The sequence below is a fragment of the Myotis lucifugus genome, unplaced genomic scaffold (genome assembly GCF_000147115.1).
Source record: "Myotis lucifugus unplaced genomic scaffold, Myoluc2.0 scaffold_5, whole genome shotgun sequence".
In the NCBI taxonomy this organism is placed as follows: domain Eukaryota; kingdom Metazoa; phylum Chordata; class Mammalia; order Chiroptera; family Vespertilionidae; genus Myotis; species Myotis lucifugus.
The window spans coordinates 2,339,570-2,367,199 of NW_005871053.1; the positions used below are offsets into that span (position 1 = coordinate 2,339,570).

The 27,630-nt window shown below is 38.1% G+C and overlaps 1 protein-coding gene across 1 annotated transcript in view; it reads left to right on the top strand.

Moving 5' to 3' along the window:
* Positions 1 to 24,557, top strand: part of PDE1A (phosphodiesterase 1A) — a 195,630-nt gene extending 171,073 nt beyond the window's left edge. Inside the window, exons 11-15 of the mRNA XM_014467417.2 lie at positions 3,129 to 3,210; positions 5,246 to 5,363; positions 6,425 to 6,570; positions 19,435 to 19,551; positions 22,089 to 24,557. Of these exons, the coding sequence (XP_014322903.1) occupies positions 3,129 to 3,210; positions 5,246 to 5,363; positions 6,425 to 6,570; positions 19,435 to 19,508 (420 nt within the window). The 3' untranslated portion in view covers positions 19,509 to 19,551; positions 22,089 to 24,557. The remainder of the gene's footprint in view (positions 1 to 3,128; positions 3,211 to 5,245; positions 5,364 to 6,424; positions 6,571 to 19,434; positions 19,552 to 22,088) is intronic.
* The last annotated feature ends 3,073 nt before the right edge of the window (positions 24,558 to 27,630 follow it).

Consider the following 27,630-nt stretch of genomic DNA (forward strand, 5'->3'; position numbering starts at 1 on the left):
GGGGCCACCCCCTCCACTTCCACACCTGCAGGTTCCTCCCAGGAACAGGTGCAGACAGCCGGCGGGATAATTGAGTGGCGCTGGTTAATTAATCTTAAGGGCCCTATAATTTTGCTCCAATCATTTGTATGAGTCAGTACCTCAGAACATATGTGTATTCAGTAAGCTATTGCTCTTTAAAGGTATCTATTGGGCCCCAGAAGACAGCACAGTCAAATGACAGCACAACCTCCCTGGAGAACAAGGTGACATATCCAGTGCCTGTGGCTTTGACCCCGATTTCATCTTGATGGAAAGTAAATGTTCACTATTCAGGGACAGAATGAGGAAAATTATAAAGTTTGTCAAATTTATACTCTGGGGTTCTAACTTTCTCTTTGCATATCTTTTCTTCTCCCTTAGTCTCCAACTTGTCCTATTGGTGCCCGCATAGTCTGGCTGCAGAGCCCCCTACTAACCTTGTGCTCATAGCCTCTATTTGCCCTAAAGAATAAATAACACTTTGAAATATTTGTAAGTAAATTAAATAATCAGTGAATTTTAATATTCAGTGTGCCGTCACACTGGGAATTTTATATTCAAAATCAATTATAGAGTACAAGAAGCAAAGAGAGTATAAAATCTCTCACTTCATCTGTAGAAGGTCGACCCTGTATGTATCTATCAATTGCCATCCAGCATTCTATAAAATTTAGCTCATGGAAGGTAAGTCATCACAATGCCTTTAGCAGGCCCAAATTTTCGTTGTTAGGTCAAACAAATAACATATATAGCAGGGGTCCTCAAACTATGGCCCGCGAGCCACATGCAAATACAAATATTGTATTTGTTCCCGTTTTGTTTTTTTACTTCAAAATAAGATATGTGCAGTGTGCATAGGAATTTGTTCATAGTTTTTTTTTAAACTATAGTCCAGCCCTCCAACGGTCTGAGGGACAGTGAACTGGCCCCCTGTTTAAAAAGTTTGAGGACCCCTGATATATAGTATATAGTATGAAAATAGATCTATTAAAATATCAGATAGCTACTCCTTCACCAATAAAACAAATCAGTTGTATCACATATATCAAATAAGTGTCCCCAATATCACATTTCCCCTGAGGTTTATTTCTATTTTAACAATAGTAATATCATTATTTATATTTTAACAAGCTATTAATGATATTATTCTTATACCTTATTCTCAACATGTTAACAATCAAATCCATAGTAACCTTCACATCTACCCCTCACACAGGTTGTCTTATGTATATTCTGGCACCAGAGACTCCTTTTCCTTCAGATTGGAAGCTCAAGAGTCAATCTCAATTCATTTCAAGCCATCCTCTCCACTGCTGACAAATTAATCTTTCAAAAGCCCAACCCTGTCATGTCAATTCCTTGGTAGAAAAAAGACAGGGTGGAAAGCCAATGCCTCTCCATTACATTAAATAACTACTAACCCCTTTCCTGTGCTTTAACGCCCTCCAGATATGCACTAAGCATCATAAATACTTTTAATTTTCACAGTTCTATACTTATTAGCTAACATTTAATTACTATTTACTAAATATTAGGCCCTGTCCTTAGGCTTCCCATTCATTATCTCGATAACCTCAGGGCAATTCTATTTGGTAAATACTATTATATCTTTATTCCTAAAATGAGTCAACCAAAATTACCAACTTAGGTAACAGATGAGATTTGCAGAGAGAGCTGGCTGAACAGTGACTCCATACTGTGTCTGTGATTCCAAGGCTAATGGTCCTAGTAATTCCCTTTCATCTGTCCCGTAAGCTGGGTATAAATATTAATACCACATGTTGTGGATGTTGTTATTCTCTAAGGGAATGAGGGCAGTTGCTGGGAGAGGTCACAGAAATTATAGTACCTGTTTGCTTTAGGTCCTGACATGGTAAAACATTCCTGTGGTAGCTACTTCTTCGGTGACTATATCTAAATTTTCCTGAACAATTCTGGTTTCAATATAACGAGGCATGGTTTAGAGGAAATACACCAGAAAACATTAAAGCCCATAAAACGTATTGACATGATGCTGTAAAGATCATGATGAAAAGTTGTTAGAGGAGCAGAGTGAGTGGAAGCTATGAAGTCCTCAGGCACACGTTCCATCGTTACAAGTGAAAGGCCCCCTCCCTTTTGTCTCCTGATTTCAGAACCTGACCCTGTATCTCAACTTGTGGCCAGATGCAAGGCCAGTGTCCCCCTTGAAGGTGTGCAACCAATAGCTTAGGAGGAAATAGATCCCAAAGCTTTCTTTCAAATGGCCAGACAATCAAAGGGAACAGGCACAAGTAAAGTATTCTGTTTCTTTTGTAAGCACGTCCCCCCAAATGCAAGGGAAGCACTAATATTTGATGAACCTTGTGATAATAAAATTTTACCCAGAGGAGCCATCTTTATTTTAGGAGATGAAAATCTAATTAGCTCTTCTGATGTTAAACCCAAACTTTTAAATGGAGTTCTTTAAGATAGGCACTAAGTTAATCTACTATAGATAAAGTCAAATAAAAAAAAAAACCACACAACCATTGACATTTAAATTTTCTCTGAGAAAATGTTAAAATTATGCCTACCGAATTTAAGAATGTTAAAGATATTCTTTGTTACTTGCTGTGGGGGATTCAAATAAAATTGGTTAATACGTAGAAAGATATTTAAAAATGCTCATATACTTTTAATTTCAAAAAGCAGTCTAATTAAGAATTCTTGATACTGACGATCTGCTGATATCTTTGGCACGGGACACACACAAAAAGAGCAGAAAAATTCCTTAGCTGGGTTGTTAATTAAATGCCAAATAACACACTAAGATGACTGTTTTATGGTGACTTCAGAAAATTCCAAAGAGCAAGGTGTCTCTTTATAATCAAGGGGTTGTAATAACACAGCAGCGTCTCCAAATGCTGAAAACACTCATTTCTTTTTTTCCCTTTTCAATGTGTTCCTAAAGCAGACCATCCGAGTAGAATTATACAAACTTAGACTATGCTTTGGCTTTATCAAAATCATAAACACACAGTGCCAATTAAAAAAGGAAAGATGTGGCTTTTGGCTTTGTATCTAGACTGCTTGTTATTTCAGCTTCTCCAGACCACGTCTGTACTAATGAGCCTTCCTTTCTGCAGGGAGATAAAGAAGCTGAATTAGGGCTTCCATTTTCCCCACTTTGTGATCGGAAGTCAACGATGGTGGCCCAGTCACAAATAGGTAATGCTGAAGATCGGGGGTCACGGGGAGCGGGGCGTGTGCTTGTCGGTTTTCAGGTGGACACACCACGTTGTCCAAAGGGGCAACATCCATGAAGACCTCATCCCATAGTCACGACAGCTCGTTCCTTAGACCTAAGTATTGGTGCTGAATCATAGGAAATATTAAAACATTCTCACAAAATGAATTCAATGAAGCAGTCTTAGTAAATGTAATTATGTAATTGTTATTCTGTTGGTAATGCTTTTACAGAAAGGAGGTAACTTTAATCTCGGGGAAGAGACAGCCTTTTTTTGTTATTTTTGGCTGATTATTGGTTTCTGTAATTTAATCTTTTGAATATAGGACAAGACAATGAAACTAGTAATATAGCCGTTCTGTTATCACTGTTTGCATAATATGCTTAATATACTAGCTTATATTCTTTTGAAACAAATTTTATACGAATAGATAAGCCAACAATAAGTTTGAAAAATGATACTGCTCCCAACCATATCCATTCTCTTCATTTGTATTTGTGTTTGAGACTTCAAGTCCTACCCATTATTAAAACGTATCATTGTTATGCTGCATAGTTCAAATATTTGTACTAGTTATTCCCTGAGCCAGCCTTTGTACCACTTCATAACTGCTAGATGGCTGCCTTACCTCTCCAGCTGCTCCTGCACCACCTCCTACAAAGCCAGAGTCAGCTGTAAGACAGCTTCTTGCTCTGACCTTTCCCCCTTCCCACCCAAGTTCTAACAGCCGTTTTTTCTAGATACCATAACACAGGTGCCTATAATGCAGGGGTGAGGGTGGCAGGCTAAGGACCTCCTCAGGCAACTTGGGAAGAGTGGAAGTTTCTGAGACTTGTTTCTGCAATATAAATTGCTGCTACGTTAGTACAGGTGACCTCTTAGTTGACAATCTCCATATCCCAGGCATTTAAAACCTTAGTCAATGTTCATTGGGTGGCCAATTAACATTGCTTTGACCCAAAGGCAAGATTAAAGCACAAAACTGTTGAAGGTTTTTATTTTTTAATTAAAAATGTACCTTCATGTATTCTATGACTAATCCAGTTATTTGACGTTCGAATTACTTTTATCCAAGTATCTGGTGGCTGGGCTCTTCAGATATAGATATTGCTTGGGACACCATTACCTCTAAAACCTCCCTCTGGTTACTCTCCTATATTCAGATGGTAGCCCCGCTCCCAGGTATGTTTCAGGCAACAAGCACTAGATGTCCAGCACCACCCCTATCCGGGGACTTTGGGGTGATGAATGTACACAATGCTTACTAGTAGAATAGGTTTCCTTCTCTTCCACCTAGACACTGGGAGGCAAGTGCCCTGTTCTCTCTGTGTGTCATCATCTGTCTCAATGAGGACTTCAAATGTAAAAGTCTTTATTCATTCTGACACCTCCATGTGGCGACATTAATGTTGTCTCCCAGAGATGATTTGACAGAACTCACCCACACACTGTGAACTAACACTTTACATCCAGAGAATAATAAACAGCAATCTGAAATATTAGCATACTGGCAGAAAGCTCTGACTAATATAGTAAGAGGGGCGAAAGTGGTTGCCTTCCTGTTGTGTGAGAAAATAATTTCATTTCTTTGAAGCTTACTAGTAGATATTATTTCTTGTTGGGGAATAATGAAATTTAACAATCCAGAGAAGACCTTCCAGAAAGGGTAATGATGACTCTCATTGTGAAAGGAAAATATATTAATTCTGGTTAGATCTGAATTTACTGTTAACAATAGTAGGAGGCTGAATATTAAGTAGGAAAGCCAATAGACTTGAGTTAGCAAGCTTAAATTGTATCACTTCCACTGCCTGAGAGAATATTTTACCCTGCTGTTAGACCATCCCTATAGATTGTGTTATTAGATTAAAAGTCATTGCAAAAAAGAAATCATTGCAAGGGTTAAACAAATCAATATTATAGTTGATACTTGTGATAAGGAGCACCAGAGACTGTTCATGATTACTAATTTTAGAATTCAGTAAACTGTAACATTTGAAATTTCTCTTTTGCAGGTTTTATTGATTTCATAGTAGAGCCAACATTTTCTCTCCTGACGGACACAACAGAGAAAATTATTATTCCTCTCATAGAGGAAGACTCAAAAACAGAAAATTCTTATGGAGCAAGCAGGTTTGATATTTTATTTTTTGTATCATTTTTTTCATATTAGTGATGTTTCATAACCTTTTAATTATGATTATCTTTATTATTTCTTACATAGGCAGGAAAATCCTTACAAGAATTATTGGACATTATTGCCACCTGGTGGCTGTGTATTATATTGCCTATGCCTTTGAAATAACTTGATGTCTGTTACAAAAAAATATCAAAGTATTAAGGAGTATATTAGAATAGTATTCAATATCAAGGAGAATAAAATTATTTGAATTTTTATTGAGGATATATGTATTGCATCCTGGGGATCTAACACATCTAATTGTATTAGTTTAATCAATCACAGCCCACTTGTATATCTTGAAAGATGCTTTTATCAAAGTTAGCCTTTTAAATGGCATGAATGCAATGAATCTATGTAACATGTTACAGTAAAGTCCATTATATATACAACTTACGTGGTTTCAAACTAGATTTTTTTCATCGATAAATCTGTTAAGGCATATTATTCAAAACTTCCAGCTGCAGAAAAATCATACTAAATTCTTACCCATCTGAACACACAACTTTTCCTAATAGCACACCAGCAGGCTCCCTAAATGTTGCCCCAAGGAGGAAACTGAGAGACTGTTCTACCTGAGAAAGAGTCAGGTTAACCTGGAGACTAAATGGTGGAGGGAGAGCAGGTGCCATTGCCCACTTTGGGCTCCAGGATTGTGATGCCCCTTTGGTGATGTTTATCAATGGACTCACTACTAAGTCAGCTCACCCCACGTTTCTGCTGCCCTCATCAGCCTCTCCACCTGTAATACTGAGCACCCCAACTGCTGCTCTGGGAATCCCTGACAGAGTCTCTGGCCCTCTCCAGGGTATGAGGAGAGGCGGGAGGCGAGCATCACTAACAGGTGCTCAGTACTGGGCCAAGCACCTGCCATCCTGCTACTCCAGTTGGTTTTGTCAAGTGTTTCAGGCTTTGCTCCCCCATCCCATATCCCAACCTCCGTATATTCTGGTTTCTTTGATTGTACTGTTAGCTTAAGCACCTTTATGTGTTTACATGCTGCCGATTCGTTTAGACGATCAAATAAGAAAGGCACCGTGAACGATGGATCCTGTTCCCCGGACTACTCTCTTGCATGCGTGGACCTGAAGAGCTTCAAAAACAACCTGGTGGACATCATCCAACAGAACAAGGAGAGATGGAAAGAGTTAGCTGCTCAAGGTACAGTTGTTTATGAAGCCTTACCGCCACCTCTCTCTGTCTTACCTCCTCTGAGATTTTGGATTTTTCCCTCCTGGTTTTACTCTTTTATAAAATATGCAAGCCCATGGTGGTATTTGGAATTTAGCTACCCTTTGATTATTCTTAAGAAAGTTGGTTAATCTATTAAAGAAAAAGAGACTCTGCTCTGTTGATGCCACATGGACTGCAGAAATATGTCAGTGAGGTCAGTGAAGTGGATATAAAGAACGGGCCAATAAAAAGCTGACAAAACTTTACGGGGCTCGGTAGCCTCCTGTTCATTTCTAGAGGCTTTCATGTTGCCTTAGGAATGTAACACCTAGTGTCAGAGACTTGGTATCTGGTTCTTTTTTCTTCTTTCAATTTTACTAAGTTACTTTTTTGTCTGACAGTTTCACTCGGGAGTTGGAAAAGTCATCTGTAATTTATGAGCTGAGAAAGAAATATGGAGCTAGCTCTAGTTATTTCTGACTCAAATAAATTAGTCCGTTTCATTTACAGAGTATGTGAATTAGTATCCATCATTAACTTTAATGCAGGAAATTAGCTTTCAAATTCCAGATCTGGCCCCTGCCTTCTCTCACCGCCCCCCCCCCCATGGTTCTGTCTGGCCCCTACTTTCTCTCACACCCCCTCCCATGGTTCTGTCTGGCCCCTACTTTCTCTCACACCCCCTCCCATGGTTCTGTCTGGCTCATGCTCTATACTCCCTGCACAGTGCACTCTGGCAGTTTCTTAAAACACCCAGGGTGTTTGCAATGTTTGCTTCTGCAGCCAGGAATTCTCTTGGATCTCTCTGCAAAGCTGATTCCTTCTTGATTGGCAGGTCTGTTTTAACTTTTAATTTCTTGATTGGCAGGTCTGTTTTAACTTTTAATTTGAAAAACACAACATTTAATAACCCATTTAACAATTCTCATATAGAGTTATATACTATTACTAAGACAGTTTTTTGTCTTGCTCCAAGTCTCACAGGAGCTAGAATTCATTCTTTCCAAATGCAGGGCCCTAAAACCCCAAAGAGACCCCCCTTGACTACTATTCTATTTTTCCCCATTAGAGCCCAGTTTAGTCACTTCACAGTGATATCACTAATCCATAATCCATACTTTCATATTCCCTTCCTTATTTATCATCTCTTCCACATGGGAATGTACAGTCCACAAAAGTCCATGATCTACTGTTTTCTCCAGTGTATCTTCAGCGACTAGCACAGCGTTAAGCAGAGAATAGGTGCTCAGCAAATATTTGCTTAATTAAATAGTTAATTAATCCTGGATGATGCCATATATTCCTCCACCTCTGCTATTAAAAAGTAAAAGAAATGCTGATCTAATGCCTTTATCTGAATCTGTAACTCACATTTCCCCAGCTATGAAAGTCTGATTAGTTAGAACATTTTAAATGTATAAGCAACAGTAGTACCTTTCCACCAAATAACACAAACACCGTAGAAAACTTTGTCTTTGATATTTCCAAAAAAGTTAGAAAATACTTTATATTTAACAAAAATTTAAAATTTGCCCTTGAAACTCAAGAATAGGAGAATGGCTGCTTTTTAATAGTGTTTTGCAAAACCAACCTAGTGCGGGAAGACTCTTTCAGAGCATCTTCCACGTCTGTGCAATTTCTCAGTCAGCCAGCGATGTGTGGAGGGCTGTCTCAGCCCTCCTATGGCCTCTAATTGCTAGGATCTTTCTGTGAAACCCTGCTGGTCTACCACTTATGCCAAACTGGGACCACAACCTCACGCTGGAAAACCTGTGAGTTTTCCCCATTTTCTTCAAAGCGAAATCCCTCATTTCCTGTAGGAGAAACCAGGGATTATTGCGCTCTCCTCCCATTCCAAATTGAGTCTACCCCCTCGGGCAGCAAAGCTGGTTGCTGCAGCCGTTTCCAAGTGGGGGTTGGCAGAAGGGAGCTTGGGAGTAGTTAACTCCAGGCCAGAAGGTCATAGCTTCCTGCTGTTCTTACTTGAATATCCAGCAAATTTTCATAAGTAAATGCTTCTCAAATTGTTGTGTTGCCTTGGTTGATTTCCAATTGATGAAATAGTTAATATTTTCCAATTTTATATTGTTTTCGCTGGAGAGGAAACACTCGAACTCTCTACATCACTGGAACAGGAAGTCCTCTTCACATTGGTTTTTGAGAGAATTAAATGAGTTGATATATGTAATCTGCTTAGAAGTTCCTAGAATAGTAGCACTACATGAGTTGCTGTTCTTACTGTAGTTCAAGCATGTCAAACTCAATGGCTAACGGGACAAATAAACAAGGTTTAAGTTTATGTGGGACACACACACATACACACACACACACACATACACACACAAAAGCTTCAATTTTCATAGAAACGTAGGTTTATTTCAATAGAGACATGCTGAATAAAAAGGGCTGAAATAAATGAGTAATTAACAAAATAATGGAACATTTTCATAAAAATTAATATTTTTTCTTGAACAGTAACTTACCAGACATTGAATAACTGCACACATTAATAAGCATAACACAAATAAACCTATTTTTCTTGGTCTCCAAAAGCAAAATATTTCCTGTTGCGCACACCAAACAAGTCAGTCCAAGACTAATGATGTGGCAATCGGCTGCTAAAATATTTGCTGCTAGTATTAGTGGAGAGAAATGGTGCGCCTGCACTAAGGAAAATGAATGCAACACGATTATAGTAATCAGTCATTAGTGAACATTGTAGTTCGTTATTAATAATTATGTATAACAGGATGTTGTAAAAATCAAGTTATGACATTTTTATTAAAATGTTTATTACATACTGTTATGTTGGCTGGGCTGCAAAAATATTCGTTGTGGGCCATATGCGGCCCATGGGCCACGAGTTTGACATACTTACTGTAGTTATTATTTACTGTCCTTCTGTTAGTATTTTAGGAATTAGGGATATGATAGGAAACAAAAGAGACAATAACTCCTGTCCTCATGAAAGAGGGAGTGGAAGTAAGGAGCAGGATTGAAATTTTTAATAAGGAGGCCAGGAAAGACTTCACTGAGAAAGGGATAATTTAAGTAAATACATGAAGGAAGTTAGAAAGAACCCCAGGGAGATCTGGATAAAGGAGGGGAAATGCATTGTCAGACAGAGCAAATAACCAGCAAAACACCTGGGAGGTCAAGCTTGCCTGGCCTGAAAAAATAACAGGAGGCCAATGAAGTTGAAGGAATAACAGGAGGCAAATGAAGCTAAACCCATGGAATAACGTAGGCAGTGTGGTAAATGGGTAACATGGCACATCACTGGTTTTGGCCAAAGAGAGATAGGTAGCCAAATTTGTAGAATTTTGCAGAAGAAAAATAAAGTGGTCTGAATTGAAGTTTTAAAAGGATTATTCCGGCTACAGAATGGAAGATATTCTTCTCTTTGGGAGGCAAAATGAAAATAAGGGGGCCAGAAAGGAGGGTGTTTGCTCATAACCCAAGAGAAAGAAGGGGGTTAGATCAGGTGGCAGTGGGAAGGGCAAAGTGTGTCAACTCTGGGTACATAGAGATGGCGGCTTAAGGCAGTATGCGTGAGTAGGAGAGAGAGGAGAAAGAGATTGGAATCTGCCAGGCCTGCGTGGCTCAGGAGCATTCAGCTATGAACCAGGAGGTCGTGGTTTGATTATCGGTCAGGACACGAGCCTGGGTTGCAGGCTTGATCCTCAGTAGTGGGCATGCAGGAGGCAGCCAATTGATAAATCCTTCTTATCACTGATGTTTCTCTCTCTCCCCCTCTCCTTCCTCTCTGAAATCAATTACAAAATATCTATAATAATAAAAGTGTAATATGCTAATTAGACTGGACGTCCTTCCAGATGACCTTCCAGACCAAGCCAGGGCTGCGAGGGAAGCCTGGGTCCCAGGTGCCAGAGGGAAGCTGGTGCCGGCAGCCGGGGGAAGGAAGGCCTACTCTTGCACTAAATTCGTGCATCAGGCCTCTAGTATATATATATATACACATTTAAAGAGATTGGATTCTGGATATATTTTGAAAGCAGAACTGATACATTTAAAGAGATTGGATTCTGGATATATTTTGAAAGCAGTACTGATAACATTTGTTAGCAGATTAGATGTGGAGCATGAAATCAATAGTCAAAAAGGATGTCAGGACTTTTGGTTTTCTTACACATTAATTGAGTATATGTAAATTTATATATAATTATTTTGCAGAACAGGTTGGCATCTCTGGCAAAGCTGAAGATGTACATGCCATATTTCCCAATAATTTCACTTTCATATTTTTACTCTAGATAAACTTTTGCTCATGTGCACCAGAAGATATGAGCAAAATGTTCATAGCAGCATTGTGTATGAGTGTAAAATACCTGAAAAAAAAGTTAAATGAATTAATAATCTGTGGTATATTCATACTATGGAATAGCATACTACTGCTCGGATAAATGAATTTTAGCTGTGAGCATCACAAACTTAGAAAATCACAAACAACGTTGAGAAAAATATACAAGCTGCTAAAATGTAGAAAGATACTATTTATAGAACATTTTTTAAAATCTACAAGCTAAATAATAGGTTTAAGAATGTACATGATAAAAATAAAGAATGATGGAGGAAACATTCAGAATCGAGGAGATTTATTTAGGAATTAGTATTATTTTATTTCTTAGGTTAGGTGCCAAACAGACAAATATTTATTTTATGATATGGTTTTACCTACCATATATGCTTTGTATATGTACATACATACAATCCAGTTGTGTGATTTTCTACATACAAATATATGTATATATTTGCTTAAATACGTTGAAGATGAAAGTTTATGATAATTGCATGAGATGAGAATAAGCAGGTCATCTGATGCTTAGAGCTTTGGAATATTAATTCAATTTTGAGGCTCTGAACAGAATCCTGAATAGTTGGCCATCATCATATTAGCCTTGCAACTATATTTTGGGATATCTCAAAAATATCCCACAATCCTTGAGCCGTGGAAAGTGTGACTGCTTGGGCTCCAAAGAATATAGCTCCTGGGTCATCAGTTTTAAGAAAACAAAACACTTTTTTAAAAAGTAATTTCATTCACCAAGCCTTCTATTAAGGATCTGGGAACATCCATCTAAGAATGTTGTATGGAAACCCATTCTTTTTTGACATGGGGCCTTTTCAAAAACTAAAAAAAAACAAACAAAAAATGCTTTTCTCCATCCAGAATGTGTTACCTTTTTAGTTAAAGCTTATAGAATGAGGAAGATGCTTTCATAACCTACTCAGTGTCCCTCAGCATCTTAACTCTTTGCCCAATCTGAACCTTTTCCTGTGTGATTTGAGACCAGACAGGAAATTTTAGGAAGATGTGTGTGTGTGTGCCTCTCCTTCTAGTGAGGCAGTTGGAGGGAAATAGTGAGAAAAGTCACTCTTCTATTTCTACCTATGAAATCTCAGGCAAATCATAGCCTCAGAAATTGTGGCTATTGGGAACACAATCTCTATGGGAATGTAATAGAGATTCCCATAAATCCTGGCCCGCTCTCCAGTTTCACTGCAGAGTCGTGAAGATCTATGATGCAGCTTTGGGAGCAAGGCACCTAAGGAAGTGAGAAAAAAAGAAAAAGCACATTTGCCTAAACTGGTGGCGAATGGGTGATAGATGCCTAATTAACAACCAAGGAGATCACATACAGAAAAGAAAAGTATGCATTTAAAGTGCCATGTAAATGTGGCTCGTTTTCATTGGTGGTCCCATCCTCATAGGTCACAAGGAACATTTTCTGAGGCTGTGATGGGTGGGCGGAGTAAGTGCATGCTAATGAACTGTGAAAGAAGCATGTCTATTTAGAGCAGCCCCTGAATGGCAAACACAACTATCTGTTCTTTCTCACAGCAAAAGCGTTACTTTTGTAAGCCCCCTGAGAATTTGGTTCACCCGTTAGATGCAAGAATTCCAAAATGAATCAGGCCCACCAAATTCACCTTGACAGGAGCAAAAGCTACCCACCAACCCCAGGTCTGCTTTCTGTCCCATCTTTTCAAGGAGAATGTGTTCTTGAGAAACACTAGTTATGTCCCAGAATGGAATCTGGGGGCTCAGCCTAGAATGGAATGCAATATGTTTCTCACTGTGCTGGGTACTTTTCTGATTTATTTGATATTGATTCAAATCCCAAAATACTAGGCTCAAAGAAGAGAAGATGTGAGAAAAGGAGGCAACGTGGGAACTGAGATGCTACCGGATTTGCATTGTGCACGAATCACAGCTGTTTAGAACCAGCAGGAAACCTAGAGCTAGCTGAAGGCAAGCTTGACATTTGAGAATATGTATTAAAATTTTCAAACACACAAGTGCTTTCTAGTTTCTTTTTGTAACTTATTTCCTACATAATTGCTTGAAGTCATAGAATATGTTCAGTATGATATCATCCATTTGAACTTTTTGAGACCTGGTTTTGGCTTAAGTAGCTCATATGTGCCACCCTAAAAGGAAAAAAAAAATAAGTTACTATTTTTGAGTAGGCTTACTTTTATATCAATTTGGGGAATATTGTCATCTTTATGAGATTGTCTTCCTATTCATACATATCTCATCATTCACAGGTCTTTTTTCATGTTGCTCCAAAAGTTTATTTTTCCTTAATAACAATAAAAATAATGATAGAAAATTCTTATTAGTGTTATTAGGTGTTAGGTATTATAGTAAACATATACTGCATGGGGAAAAAGTAGGTTTATGATTGTGAGTACATGAAACACAGTTTATTCTTGTATTATTATTTATTAGTTATTGTATTATTTTTCATATGAAAAACTGTAAACCTACTTTTGCCCCATCCTGAACTATATTATGTAATCACTTAATATTTAAACTTTGGATATACTTTGTTGGAATTCCCATCAGTATTTTATATTTTTTGTTGCTTTTGTAAATGGCTATTTCTTGCAGGTGTGTGGAAATACATTTGCTTTTGAATACTGCTTTTTTGTAAATAATGGCAGTTTCTTTTCTTTCCCAAATGTATACCTTTTATGATTGTTTTCCTTGAGTCCCCATCACTAGCAAGCTTATCCAGAACATTCTGAGATGGTAGTAGTTTTGACATTCAGCTTGTCTCTGAATTTAAAGAGGTGTTTAATGTTTCAGCATTCAGAGTGATATTTCTTAATTTCTTTGATCTCTTTATGAGGTTAATTATATTCCCATCAATAAGTAATTTGTTAAGAAAATGTATTACCTTTTCTGTAGCTTTAAAAATAATTTACATGACTTTTTTTTCAATTGGTTCATGTAGTGAATTATATTAATAGATTTTTTAATGTTGAACAACCTTGTATTCTTTGGGTAAACCCATATGAATTTTGATGTATTAACTTTTAAAAATTATTTTTGCTGACTTTTTAAAAAATCTATATTTATGAGTGAGATTAATCTGTCATTTCACTTTCTCATATTGACCTTGTCTTGTTCTGGTTTGAGGTTATACTCACTTCATAAAATGAGTTGGAATTTTAAAATTCTGCCACCTCTCAGAATTCCAGATAAGGGAACATGACAAAGGTCTCTTCTACTTCTGGATCCCCGAGTTATTTCCAAAACCTTTCACACTTTTCACTCAAAATGTGACAGAACTAGCAAAGCCAGGATCCTGTGTCAGAGGCTATAAGTATCTGCCCTCTTTTATCATCCAACTCTTCTCTCTTCTGTCTCCTTTGGGTTCCATAAGTTGGAAAAAAATATTGCCACTAGACCAATAAGAAATTAGACCTCTCTCACCACCAACCTGAATTATCCCCTTATCCTAATTTCTTCTCTTGGAGAAAACTTCAATCCATATCCAGTGAAACAGAAACCTAGATATCTTCTGGAGGTGTGGGTGGGAAGATAGAGTTTGACTAAGTATTTTCCAAGAAACTTTGTTCCATACGCAGACATGGCTTTTGAATCTGGTAATTAAGACTGCATCCTTTTGTTTCCGGGTACTTCCTAATGACACCTATGTCTACTTGTTCAAATGTGTGTGGGCCACGGTAACAAACAGAGTAAAACCAGACTAGTGAATAGTTCACAGTGTCAGCTCATCAACAAAGCAAACAGCCTTTGTAGTCCTTTCAGAAGAGAAATTAAAATAATATGATTATTCAATTAATATTATTTAAAACAATATTACTAGATTAACATTTATTGTCACCATTTTAAAGGAAGAAGATTATAACTTTCTTTTAATTTGAATAATTTGAAATAATATATGCAACCCTGTGTTCATAGCACTGTTATTTACAATAGACAAGATTTGGAAACAGCCCAAGTGCCCATCAGTAGATGAGCAGATAAAAAACTGTGGGACATTTACACAATGGAATACTACTCAGCCATAAACATGGAGGAAATCCTACCCTGTGTGACAGCATGGATGGACCTGGAGAGTATTATACTAAGTAAAATAAGCCAGTAATAGAAAGACAAGTACTATATGATTTCACTATATGTGGAATCTAATGAACAAAATAAACTAACAAACAAAATAGAAACAGACTCATAGATACAGACAATAGACTGATAGCTGTCAGAGGAGAGAGGGTTGGGGACTGGGTAAGAAGGGTGAAGGGATTAAGCAAAGAAACTCATGGCCACAGACCACAGTATGGTGACTGCCAGAGGGAAGGCAATGGGGGAGTGGCTCATTATCCTGTGCATCGAAAGGCTGCCAGGTTCACTTCCCCATGAGGGCACATACTTCAGGCAGGTTGGGGCGCACGTGGAGGGCAGCCAATGCATTACTTTATTTTTTTCGAGTTCAACATAGTTTATCAGCAGTTCACAAAGATAGGTCAAAATAGAACACTTCTGTGCATTTAAGTGAATGCAGCAAGACCCAGAGAGGGAGAGCAGGGAATTTCATCAGCTCACGGTCAAGCACAGATTAGAATCTGACCAGTGCCACCGAGGCAAGCTGTACCAGGAAACAACAGCATGTCCCTTGGTAATGATGTATTCTTACATCAGTAATGTTCCTTACATTTCTGTTTTGGGTCATACAGCTCTTCCCTGAAATGTTTGCCTTCTACTCCTAGGAAAGTCAGTGGACTTTCTATCTTTATCCTGTTCTTTCCTCCTCAGGGGATGCAATTCTTGGATTCTTGGGATCCCCTCCTCCACTCTACTCATTAAAATTCTACCAAGGATTTTCATTAAAATGCCTTATCTAAGAAGCCTAGCACTTCTTTATGTAAGCATAGATATCTTATTCATATTACAGTGTGAGTACTTATATTCTGCCTTGCATTCTCAAAATAGTAAAACAATAAATAAATAAAAAAGGCTTTCAAGAGAAACCTACCAAAAATCAGTGGTAAAATACAAGTGGGAGTGGAGAAGAGGAGATTCAGATGTTTGCCATTCCACATGCCTGATAGAGATTCTGACATCCCCCTTTGGAGGTCCGGACCATCTCTTCACCCAGCCACGGTGTCATATGAAATAATTGGTTGGAGTGTGTTGTACAGTCAAAACTGCGGAGCCTGACAAAAAGTTGAGAACTAGTAATGAGATTATTCCAACACTGTTTACGGAGGCCTACTATGTGCAAAACAAATGCCTGCAGATTTTTTTCAGAGGCTACAAATATCTTATAAACTCTTGCCATATTTACTCATATTGCAAAGTAAAATTAGAACAAGGAACTAGGGTTGGAGTGTCAGAAAACAGCAAGTACAGATGTTGAGCAAGAAGAGGATTTGGGCGGAATATCCCTTATACTTAGTTGTCTCATTAGCCATTTATCATTTGTTTTTTAGATCCTTTGGCTAATAAAGAAAAATAATTACAACATAGTGGGTAATACCTTTTAATTTATATGGACTCACTGTTACAATCAGATTTCCATAGTGTAGAGTCAGTTCTCCTCTACGGAACACTGACTGAGCTCTTACTTGTGCCCTGACCAACGATGGAACCTACCACCTTGGCATCTGGGGATGACACTTTAACCAGCCAGGGCAGAAAATGCTCTCAAGAAAAGAGATTTTAGTTAATCCAGCAAACTTGGTTCATGGCAACTTATTTCTTTCCTTGTGATTTAATGCATTAATAGGGAAGCACATATATTATTATATTCACACCAGTAGGATAATTTAAATATGTCATAATAATATTTTAATGTAAGTAGAATCCTTTGTATTCCTTTTTATTTATACATTTTATTTTGAGAAAGCCATAGTTTCGCCAAACTAAAAGAGGTGCCCATGATTGAAAATGTTTGAAACCTTGAACTATGTGGATGTTTCTTAAAGCATTTTACAGAGATAACCCTTGAGCCAAAATGATCTTTAGTGGATTAAATAATGTAAATCATTTATTCTTCTCTGGCAGAATGTTAGGTCAAAATGATATGAATCTCTTTTTTATGAAAGTCTGAGGGTTACTTCCACATAATATTATCCAAGTTAATTGTAAAGGATTCTACAACTAAAGAATTATTAAGTAAAAGTAATGTGAGTAGGATTTGCTGAGGATCTGGCTGCCAAGCGATCTGGCTGCCATGCTTGGCAATGTGGTGTATGTGCTCCTGAAAACATCTGGAATTTTACAGTTTTTTAAGGAAAACACTATGTTTTCAGTGCTGCAAAATTCTTGAGTTGCTCACAGTTTTTACTTGCTGCTGTTCTAATTACATGTATAGAATTACTCTTGGATGTAATCTGTGTATCGTTTTGGTATTTTAGTTTTTGTAATTACTGCATTGTAAGCGTTTGATAATTTTGTTCCTTGTCCACTCTTTCGTTACTGGTAAGCTCATTATCCACTAGATATAAGAGCATTTGGCAGTACATGGACCTCAGTGTCCTTTGCCCATTGTAAAAAGTCTCTGAAATTTTTTTTAGAATCATAGAATTAATTACTTGTATTCCTTTCTTTTAATTCTGTGTATCCTTCCCACTCTGTTTTGTTCTTTCTAGTTTATTTTGTGTGTTTTTTTTCTAATCTAGTCATAAGGAACAGGATAATAAAGCAGAAGTTTAAGCCAAGACTCTGATATAATAAATGTCAGAAACAAACTGTTGGGAGGAACAAAAATTTCAAAGTAGTTTCAGAAGCTAATTGTAGGATGCTTATAGCCTCACCCAACTCAAACAGTGAAAGGGCCAGGTTGATAGTTGGATAAGGATTTATGAGTCAGGTTTCTTTAATGGGCTCTCTGCTATTGGGAAAGATGTACACATGCTTCTCTCTTCATCTCAAATCAAGAGAAGAGAGCTTCACCATAACCGCAGGGGAGCTAGAAGTTAAGGAGATTTGAGGAATGGAGTCCAGTTCTTACATGAGAAATATAAAGAGTTAGATGATGACAGATGAGCCAAAGTAGACCCCAGCCTTTCCTCAAGTATCTAAAGGAAACATTTGCCTCACCAGGGTTTCATGTGAACCAAATATGTCCCTCCCATATTCGGAATGTGAGAGTACCTCAGCAGACAGAAGCTGGAAAGGTGCCAACACATTTCCAGAGGCTGTGGACATTGAAAAGGAACCAGCGTTCCAGGTGCCCATACCAAGGGGGTAAAAGTCTCTCGCCATTGTCCTTGGCAAGAAGTCCCTGAAGAGCCCCTGGATGTGCTCACAGAAGAATGAGCTCTAAACGCCCGACAGTGGTACACGTCAGGGAGAAACTTTGCTGCCCCTCTCAGCCCTCTTCTCTCCCTTCTCCTGCTCAGGAGGCAACGTAGCCATTTGGGGGAGGGTAAAGGAAACATCAACCATGCCCCACCCCCACACCATTTCTGGGCTCTCCAACAAACCCAAAATTGGAAAGAAATTTTTCTCTGTTTTAAGATTGAAGTGTATTTATGTGATCAGACCTTCTAAGGTTCAGATTTTGGCAACTTAATGTGGCCACATGATTTTTTATTATCTAAGAATGACCAAAAAAATCTTGATACTACCTGAAATTTTTATCCTGGTACAAAAGATAAGTTGTCCCCATTGAATATATTTTTAAAGTAGGAGACAAAATAAATTTGCTTTGTAATAACACCTCATGAGTTTATATGTTTACTGATTTTATAACTTCAATAGAAAATCTGTTGCAATTGAAATAATGCAGTCTTACAATATATGTTGAAGGAATTCTCTCAAAGTTAATTGGTGCAAAGTTTAACTGTTAATATATTTTTCAATCAAATGTCAGACAGAAAGAGCAGTTGCTTATGTACGACTATTTCCTGAAATATCCAGATAGTTTGAGTAATTGACTCAATAATTAATTTCTGCGACTTTTGTTTACTTTCTTATATTATAAGCTCTTTTAACTGTATATTTTGCTTCATATTTCTGGTTTTGACAGATTCTTTGCAACCTTTCTTGAAATGTTGGAACAGTTTTCATGCAAATGTTTTTCTTCTTCTTGAAGGTTTATATGGAAGCCAAGTGATTCTAAGATTATAAATTCCATTACTTTGTTTTGGCAGATTATTTCTATTCTCTTAGGCTCATTTGTTTTAAATTCATAACAATTAAGTAATGTGTGCTAAAAGACACTGATCATTAGAGGATGTGTTTAAAAGAATTTGTTTCAATTAAAAATATTCAAGAAAAACATACATAATTTTTACATTTGATCTAATAGATGTTTAAACATGTCTCATCTGTTTCGTTTCTGTATTCCCAGATTAAATTGCAACTTCACAAAGTTGTGTAATGGCCAGAAGATGACTTGTTATACTCTGTAAATCCCACAGGCTGAAAAGAAAATGTTTGCTATCTTTGGAGAAATGTGCCACAAAATCCATTGTATAATATTCTTCATCATCTTACGAATTGCTTGTTTCCTGACCTTACTCATTTTTTTCACAGGCCTGTTTTGATTTTGTTTGCTTGTTTTCTAGGTGAACCTGATCTTCATAAGAATTCAGAAGGTCAAGTAAATGCTGAAGAAAAACGTGCTGATACACATTCATAGGTTTGAAATACAATAACGGCTTCTGTCATTTTAAACACGAGAGGTAAGTATTATTTTTAGATTAGAAACCTAATTTCTGAAATGAATGGCTTGTAGAATATCCCTAGAGACAAAGTTATTTTATTTAAATGGCCTCCTGGATTCTTTTTAGAAAAATTTCTCTCTCCCTATCTTCTGAGGCAATATCTTAAATATTTACCTTTTCAAAGAGTTCTCAATTTGCTTTTCAATATAAATTATACTTACTGAGACATTTTAGCCCTTCAAAAATAATAGGCTATAGTCAATGGGGAGGTTTAATCCTGATTTCTTTTTCTACTTCATGTAGAAAATGTAAATGTTTACAACAAGTGGTAATAACAAAGCAAGTACATATTATGAAGGAAACATCAGTATTTGCTAAAATCCTTGGACACGTGCCTCAATGGTTCTCTTAAAAATTCAGCTTCTAGGGCTTGCCTGCAGTCTACCAAATTGTTAGGTCTGGGAGTGATGCCTTGGAAGTCTGAGTTTTTAATAAACCCACCTACTGATATTTCTGTACACTAAAGCTGAGAACCACTGTGTTGGGACTTCACAGGAGGTGCAGGTAGTTAGAAGGGAAGGATGTGTATTTACAGTGGAGATGCCTTCGTGTCTCCCTAAATAAGTGAGAACCTAAGTTCAAGTCTTATCATTCATCCTGCTGTTGGGGTGATGGTGGGGGCAAGAAATGCTGAGAGTTTTAGATGTTATCATAGCTCCTCAAATGTTGCTTAAGATATGAAAGAGTTAGAATGTGATGAGTTTTTAAGATGATTAATTTCTCAGTATTCTGCACTTGGTTATAAACCTGATTGATAATAATAGTTTCATTAAATAGCAACTTTCAAGTGTAAGGCACTGTGGGGCGTATCTTACACATATTATCTCACTCAACAAGTCCAGAGTTAGTGATTGTGATTCCTATTTTACGTATGAAGGTTGGATAGAAATCAAGCCACAAAGTGGCTGTTTAGCAACTAAAACCCATCTTTATATTCAACCATTTAAAAAATTGTCCTATATTAGCTACAGCAACATCTCTCCTTTCCCTTCATCCAAACTATAAATGTATTACCTTTAGAGCTCACAGCTCTTTTTAGGAGAGTCCTTGGGTTCTGATGATACAGAAGCCCTCAAAGTATATTTTAGGGAAAACTAATCCAGTGGAATATTTATAGACGTTTAAGTACAAAAGGTTTTGTTGTCAAATAAATGCCATTAGAAAACTGATTACACAAAATTAAGCAAGATTCTTCCTACCAAATGCCTCCAAGCCAGTGAATACTTTATGGCTTTAAAAAATGTTTAAGATCAGCCTTCTCTATGCACTTATAATATCAAGCTGGATATTTATAAATATTTTCCAAAAGTTACGTGTCGGAAACCCAGGTTTCAAATATGTTTGTTAAAATGACGAGTATGAAACTGTCTAAGGCAAAAAAAGGAAAATTATGTGTAAGATTCTGGCATCTCATTAGTAAAAGATTTTGATAGGATTCCTTTGGCAGTTAATGAAGTCCCTCTCTCTCTCTCTCTTTTTTTTTGAACTAAAAAAACCCCAAAGCTGGAAAAGTTTGAGACCCAATCAAACTAAACAGCAATATTCAAACCCCAGCAGCCAGCAGACCATGAGACAACTGTCTTTTGCATCAGAACCTAAGTTCATTAGCTTTCTTTTCAGTTTGAGAAAGCCCTGCCTTTAGTGCACCATCTTCCAGGAATCAAGTAGGTGAAATTCGCATGCCTTCAAGGAATAGGCAGGTCTCTTAAAAGAGGGAAGAGGGTGAAGTCGGAAAACAGCCGGGGTGACGATTGGCAGCTGTGACCTAGGTGTAGTGTCTGGTCAGCCTTGGAAACAGAGAGGACACAGCACACCCAACCCGGGGGCTGCAACCACCCACCCTTTAGTTCTGGCAGATTTTCACCAGGTAAGAGTGAGGGCCCAGTGTTTCCAAGTGTTCCTATTGGTTAAGAGATTTTTTTTTTGTAAAATCTTCCAATTTTTAATGTTGGCTCAACATTTTTTAAAACACTGCATAGACCAAACAAATTATGTTTGAGGGTCATATTTGGCCTGCAGGCTCTTCCTAGTTAACCCAAGAAGAGGTGTGTGGGCTGGATTTAGCCTGGGCATTTGCATTCTTTGACTTCCACACTGATTGAAAATATCTTTTTTAATATCTTGAGACAGGGCTTCTGCTTTTTACTTCACTATAGTCCTTGTGACTCTACATGTTTTATACTTACACGGGCCCACTTATCTCATGTCTATTACTTGCCAGGCCTGTATAGCTATTTAATTGTGTTACTTCTGATCCAAAGGATCAAAATTTTTACTGGGATCAAGACATACATACACACACACACACACACACACACACACACACACGAGAAATAGAAGGATGAATTCCAACTGATATAAAATCAATAGCATATACTGAGAAATTGCTTATTTTTGACAAGGTATATAAAGTCTAGAGGGAAATTGCAACACAGTAATTAATGTCTGTCTATGACTAAGACATGATCTTCATATTCATTTGAATTTTATTTCAGGATAATGAGAACAGTACTAAAACTTAACTCCGCAACTTCCTGCAGAACGATATTCTCTTTCACCACACACTTGGATCGGGCCATTTTTTATGGACTCCTGTGTAAGGAATGAATAAGAAGAACATAAATTCTGTGCTAGTAACTCTGGCCAAATAAATAACACTCAAATTTGCTATCGGGGTTTTTAGCCAGTGCTTCTGCCATCATTTTTCCTCCACAATTTGGTGTTCTTCAATCAATCTGGAGAAATTTTTAAGACAAAAGTTGGACAGTTTAAAATTATCATCATTTTGAACCAGGTATAGCATAGGTGACCATGCAATACATGTGCAGAAGAGGTATTTTAAAATTTTACTTTCTTCCATTGTTTTATACAGAGTGCTATAACTACAAATTTTTAAGGTCTCAAGTAAAAGGAAAGCAAAAAACAAAAACAAAAAAAATTGTGGAAACATATTTTTTACAGCTCTGAGGAGCAGGCCATTTAGATCGTCCTTGTTATTTTAAATGCACGGGAACAAACTGAGAGGCAGGACTATTCCGACGCTGTGGTTGAAGTCCTAGAACAACAATGGAGCATCACAACCTTGGCCCTGTGATCTGACGAACATGTCATCATGCCTCGCAAGCTGGGAACCCACCGTGCAACCCGTCCTGGAAAGCAGTGGACCAGCCTGCACCCATCCCTGGGGCTTCAGAATCCTAACGCAGCCCCTACAGGGGCGCCAGCACCACGGAAGTCACACATTCCCTACAACCCTGGATACCGAGAACCTCCACTGTTGTTGGAGACAGACACAAGAACGGAGAGTGGGATTTTGCCTTCTGGGGTGTTGATCCCATTAGAATGTGTGTGTGTGTGTGTGTGTGTGTGTGTGTGTGTGTGTGTGTGTGTGATGTGTATTCAAAAATATCTATGAGAATGGAAGCCCACGCTTTTCTGTACAGATAACATTATTTGATGTGACTTGACGTTTTCCTGCACAGAAACAAGCCACCGCCCTTGGAGACTCTGCTTCCTTGTCGTGTTTTGCCTGAGCATGTGCAGAGCCTTTTCCTTGCTCCAAACTGAAGAACTACCTGTATTTGTTATTAGCTGACAAGAAAGTCAAGCGCAGTTAGGTGTTGTAACTTTTCACTGTAAACACTTCAACGTCTGTGAGACTAAGTGACTTTGTTTTTGTAAAAGGCAGGAACTGGATGGGAAAAACCAAGAGTAGCCATCAATTACAGTGAGGGAGGGTGTGTGGGTCCTCAAGACTTTTCTGTTGCACCTGCTTCTTTTCTGGGTCCTACCATGCTAAGCAATATCTTAGAAAGGGATACAACCAGAAGCTTTTCAGCCTCAAGAGTGGGGTTTTTATAACTCACAACTTAGATCTCTTTTAATGTGTAAGCCATATTCTATATGCATATTAGGTATGCATCCTTCTAACTTAAGATATATTTGTGTATAGACTGTGTATAAAGCGCTTTTAAATGTTCTGTGAATAAGGTTCCTAGCTGTCGTTTCACCTGAATCTTGTGTAGAAGACAGCTATATAATTGAATTGTATCATAGACATCGTATTGCAATTGATATTTTAAATGTAAGCAGTAAAGATTGATCTATAATGATGTATTGGGGGGAAATATAGATATGTACATCATGGTGACATTTTGTCCTTTTAAAAGGGTATTTTATTTTTATTTATGGAGACACTATAACTACTTTCGATGTCTTTTCTTTAGCTATTTACCAGCTTGGAAACATTCTGCATTTAAAATAGAATCCGCCTCTGGGAATTCTACTTACTTTCGTTCCTGTTTGAGCCAGTTGTCTTTCCTAAAGCTATGGGGCCTCTCGGGGGAGAAGTCCATTGAAAACTCCTACTCCATTGTCCTAGGAAACATGCCCACTTTGTTCCTATTGGTACCTTACAATCTATAGACTTTGTTACTAAAGAACATGGAGGCATATAAGGAATTTATCCATTTCTGTCTGTGGGCTGTAACCTACTTTTCCAGGTTCCACGACACAGAGGACGGTGGCTGAACTTCCAGAGGGAGTGGGGAAAACCTGCTCCATCTCTTCAGAAGACTTGTCTTTCCTAACCTCCCTCCCCTGGCTCCTTCTCTCCTTTTTTACTTCCTTGTTTCTTCCTTCCTTCTCTCCCTAAGACAGCTACCAGCAGCCACTAGTGCTAATGAGGGGGTCACAGCAGGGTTACCAGTGCCCCCCTTCTTGGAACATCAGCGCTGAGTGGCCCTGGAGAAAGAGATGGATGGGTTAGGCTGCTGCACCATGAGCATTCTGCTTTGAGCTTTTATCCTCAGCTACCCAACATATAGCTAACATTTTCATATGCCTTTTCATGTAACCAGCACCTCTCATTGCATTGTAACATGACAAGCTACAATTCCTGTGTTTTATTCTGCTGTAATTCTCTTTCATATATATGACTGTTAAATAAATCGTACTTGAGGGAATATATTGTGAAACAGTTGTTGTCTTCTGTAATGCAATTTGATGGGGCACTGAAAAGTCGGAGAAATCAGGAAACACCAGAAGTGCACCAACTTAAACATTGATTTGAGTCCTGTCCAAAGGTGACTTTTGCTCTATTAAAGAATTATTTACTCAACAGTCATTATTGCACCTGTTATTTGCAAGCTCCTGGCCAGGTGCATGGTGCACATAAAAATCTGGAAACCTAAATCTTTCCTCTAGAGCAGCGGTTCTCAACCTGTGGGTCACGACCCCTTTGGGGGTCGAATGACCCTTTCACAGGGGCCGCCTAAGACCATCCGAAAACACATATATAATTACGTATTGTTTTTGTGACTAATCACTATGCTTTAATTATGTTCAATTTGTAACAATGAAAATACATCCTGCATATCAGATATTTACATTATGATTCATAACAGTAGCAAAATTACAGTTATGAAGTAGCAATGAAAATAATTTTATGGTTTGGGGTCACCACAACATGAGGAACTGTATTAAAGGGTCGCGGCATTAGGAAGGTTGAGAACCACTGCTCTAGAGATTTCATACCCACAGAGGGCATGATCTGTACATCCAATAATTAAAACGCCACATATAGAAGTGCCGATCGATGCACCTCCTGATTATAAGGAGGGAAAAACTGCTTCCTTCATCAGGGCTTCCAAGAATGCCGCTGAGAATAGGTGGCACACACATTGACACGTCAGTAATAACTAATCACAAAGGCCCATGTTCATTGCTTATTTTCTGGGAACAGCTTCCATAGACTCTAAACAAACATCATCTCTAATCCGCAATAATCCAGCAGCGTGGGCATCGACGTGAGTCAGGAAACCAAGTCTCAGAGGAAGAGCCTTCTCTGAGGCCATGCAGGTCTCAGGTGGTGGAGGCCACGCTGGGATTGGGTCCCAGGTCTCTCTGGCACCGAAGACCTGTTTTTCTTTCTACTACATCTCTTCAGGGTGGGGCAGAGGCGCAGTGGGAAGGAAGCGCTGTGAAGGGCAGTGTGAGTGCGGTGACACCAGAGAAGAACACAGAAGCGGAGAGTTTCGAGTCCAGGCGAAGACCTCGAGACTTTCCGTTAAGCGAAGTAAGAGCAATCGGCACAATGATGTCACCTCCCTGGCTGCGTCTCCAAGGTGCTAAAGCATTCGTGATGAAAATGTAAAATGCATCCTGTCACCAGATACAGGACACTTAACTGAAATTTTACTTCAAATGTCATTCCATGATAAATTTCCACCTAATATCAGGAAGCTTTCAAAGGCCTTACTTTAATTTAGAAATACAATTTAGACATAAAACACCTATGTCCTTTGGAAGCTATATTAAACCTTCTGTCCTCCGTCTAATTGCTTCTCTAAACATTGCAATGCTTAGCCACCATTTAGTGCAAGCCTTAAACCATAAAGACTATATATATTTTAGTCAAAAAGCAAACTCCTAATAATGTCCCACATTACATACATGCCATTTCTTTGGAGGGAATTCTAAATATTTAAAGTACAAATCCTATACATGGAACAACATGTATATTCACATATTTATTTGGGGCTATTTACCCTTTAGTAACATTAATAAGTTTCTAGGTCATTTTCTTAATACTTGTGATGGTTCGAGAGTTTCCTTTGCATCTCAAGCTGATACATTTCTATCTCTTATCATTAAAGATTATAATTATTTAGTACTTATTATAGTTTATTATAGTCTCACTACTGCATTACATTATTTTCTTATTTAAAAATAGATTTTTATTTTTTCAGAAAGGAAGAGAGAGAGAGAAACATCAATAATGAGAAAGAATCACTGGTTGGCTGTCTCCTGCATGCCCCCTACTGGGGATTGAACCCTCAACCTGAGCATGGGCCCTGACCGGGAATTGAACCATGACCTCCTGGTTCATAGATCAACGCTCAACCACTAAGCAACACTGACCAGTAAAATAATTACACTATTTTACACCCTGTAACTACTTTGAGGAATTGTTATCCCCATCTATGGAGGAGGAACTGTGACCAAAAACAAACAAATGGTAATCTGTGTAAGATCATGCAGCTAGTAGGTGGAAGAACCGGATTTGAGGTCTGAAGGAGTGTGACTCCCCACACTATTAGGTAGACTGCCTCTGGCCATGGTGGGAAGATCTGCAAGATCTTCTCCACCCATCATCTCCATTACTTCTTTCTGCCCTTTATCCCATTCTACCCTTTATTCCATATCCAGGCACGTGTCCCTAAACACTACCCCTCTGATAGGGCAGAATTTCCAGTGACCAATAGCAAAGACAGGTGTGCTCTGGTGACCAATTACATCACGTCTTATAGCAGATGTCTGTGGGTGGAGGAATTATTTCCCATGCTTAATATGTGACCTTAAATTTTTGCTTTTCAAATAATCACTGGTGTAAGTCTAGACTTTGCTACTTAAAGTGTGGTTCCTACCTGGGAGCTTATAAATGAAGACTCTCAAGCCCATCCGGACCCACTAAGCTATATTTGGCACTTTAAGAAGATAACTTGGATATTTCTATGCACATCGTTTCTAGGGAATAATTAAATATGGAGTTAATTCTAAACCCCAGCTATGCATTTAAACATGAGGTCCCCCCCCCCCCCGACACACACACACACTAAATAAGAGGCTTCTGGGCTCTCAAAACTGTACTACTCTCTGAAAACTAAAGCAAACCAAATCCCAAGAGATTGCGGAACTGGATGTAGTCTGCGATTTCTTCAATTGTTGTGAACCTTACTATGGAATAGTGTTTGAGTCAACTTAAAGTTAAATCATATTATTTCTATAAACATATATCAACCAATTTCTTCTTTCTATTCAAAGAACATTGCATTTAGATCTTTACCATCTCACTTGTCTTCATTAAATTGGGTTCTCTGCTTCCAGCTCCCTTCACTTTTTCTTTTTCTACACACTGTTACTAACTTAAATGTTCTTAATTCATTCTTTGGGATCTAATGTGCTTCTCAAAAACAGTTTCTCCTTGTCTCCACCAGAGGTCAGCAACTTTTCCCGTGAAGACCAGACTAAATATTT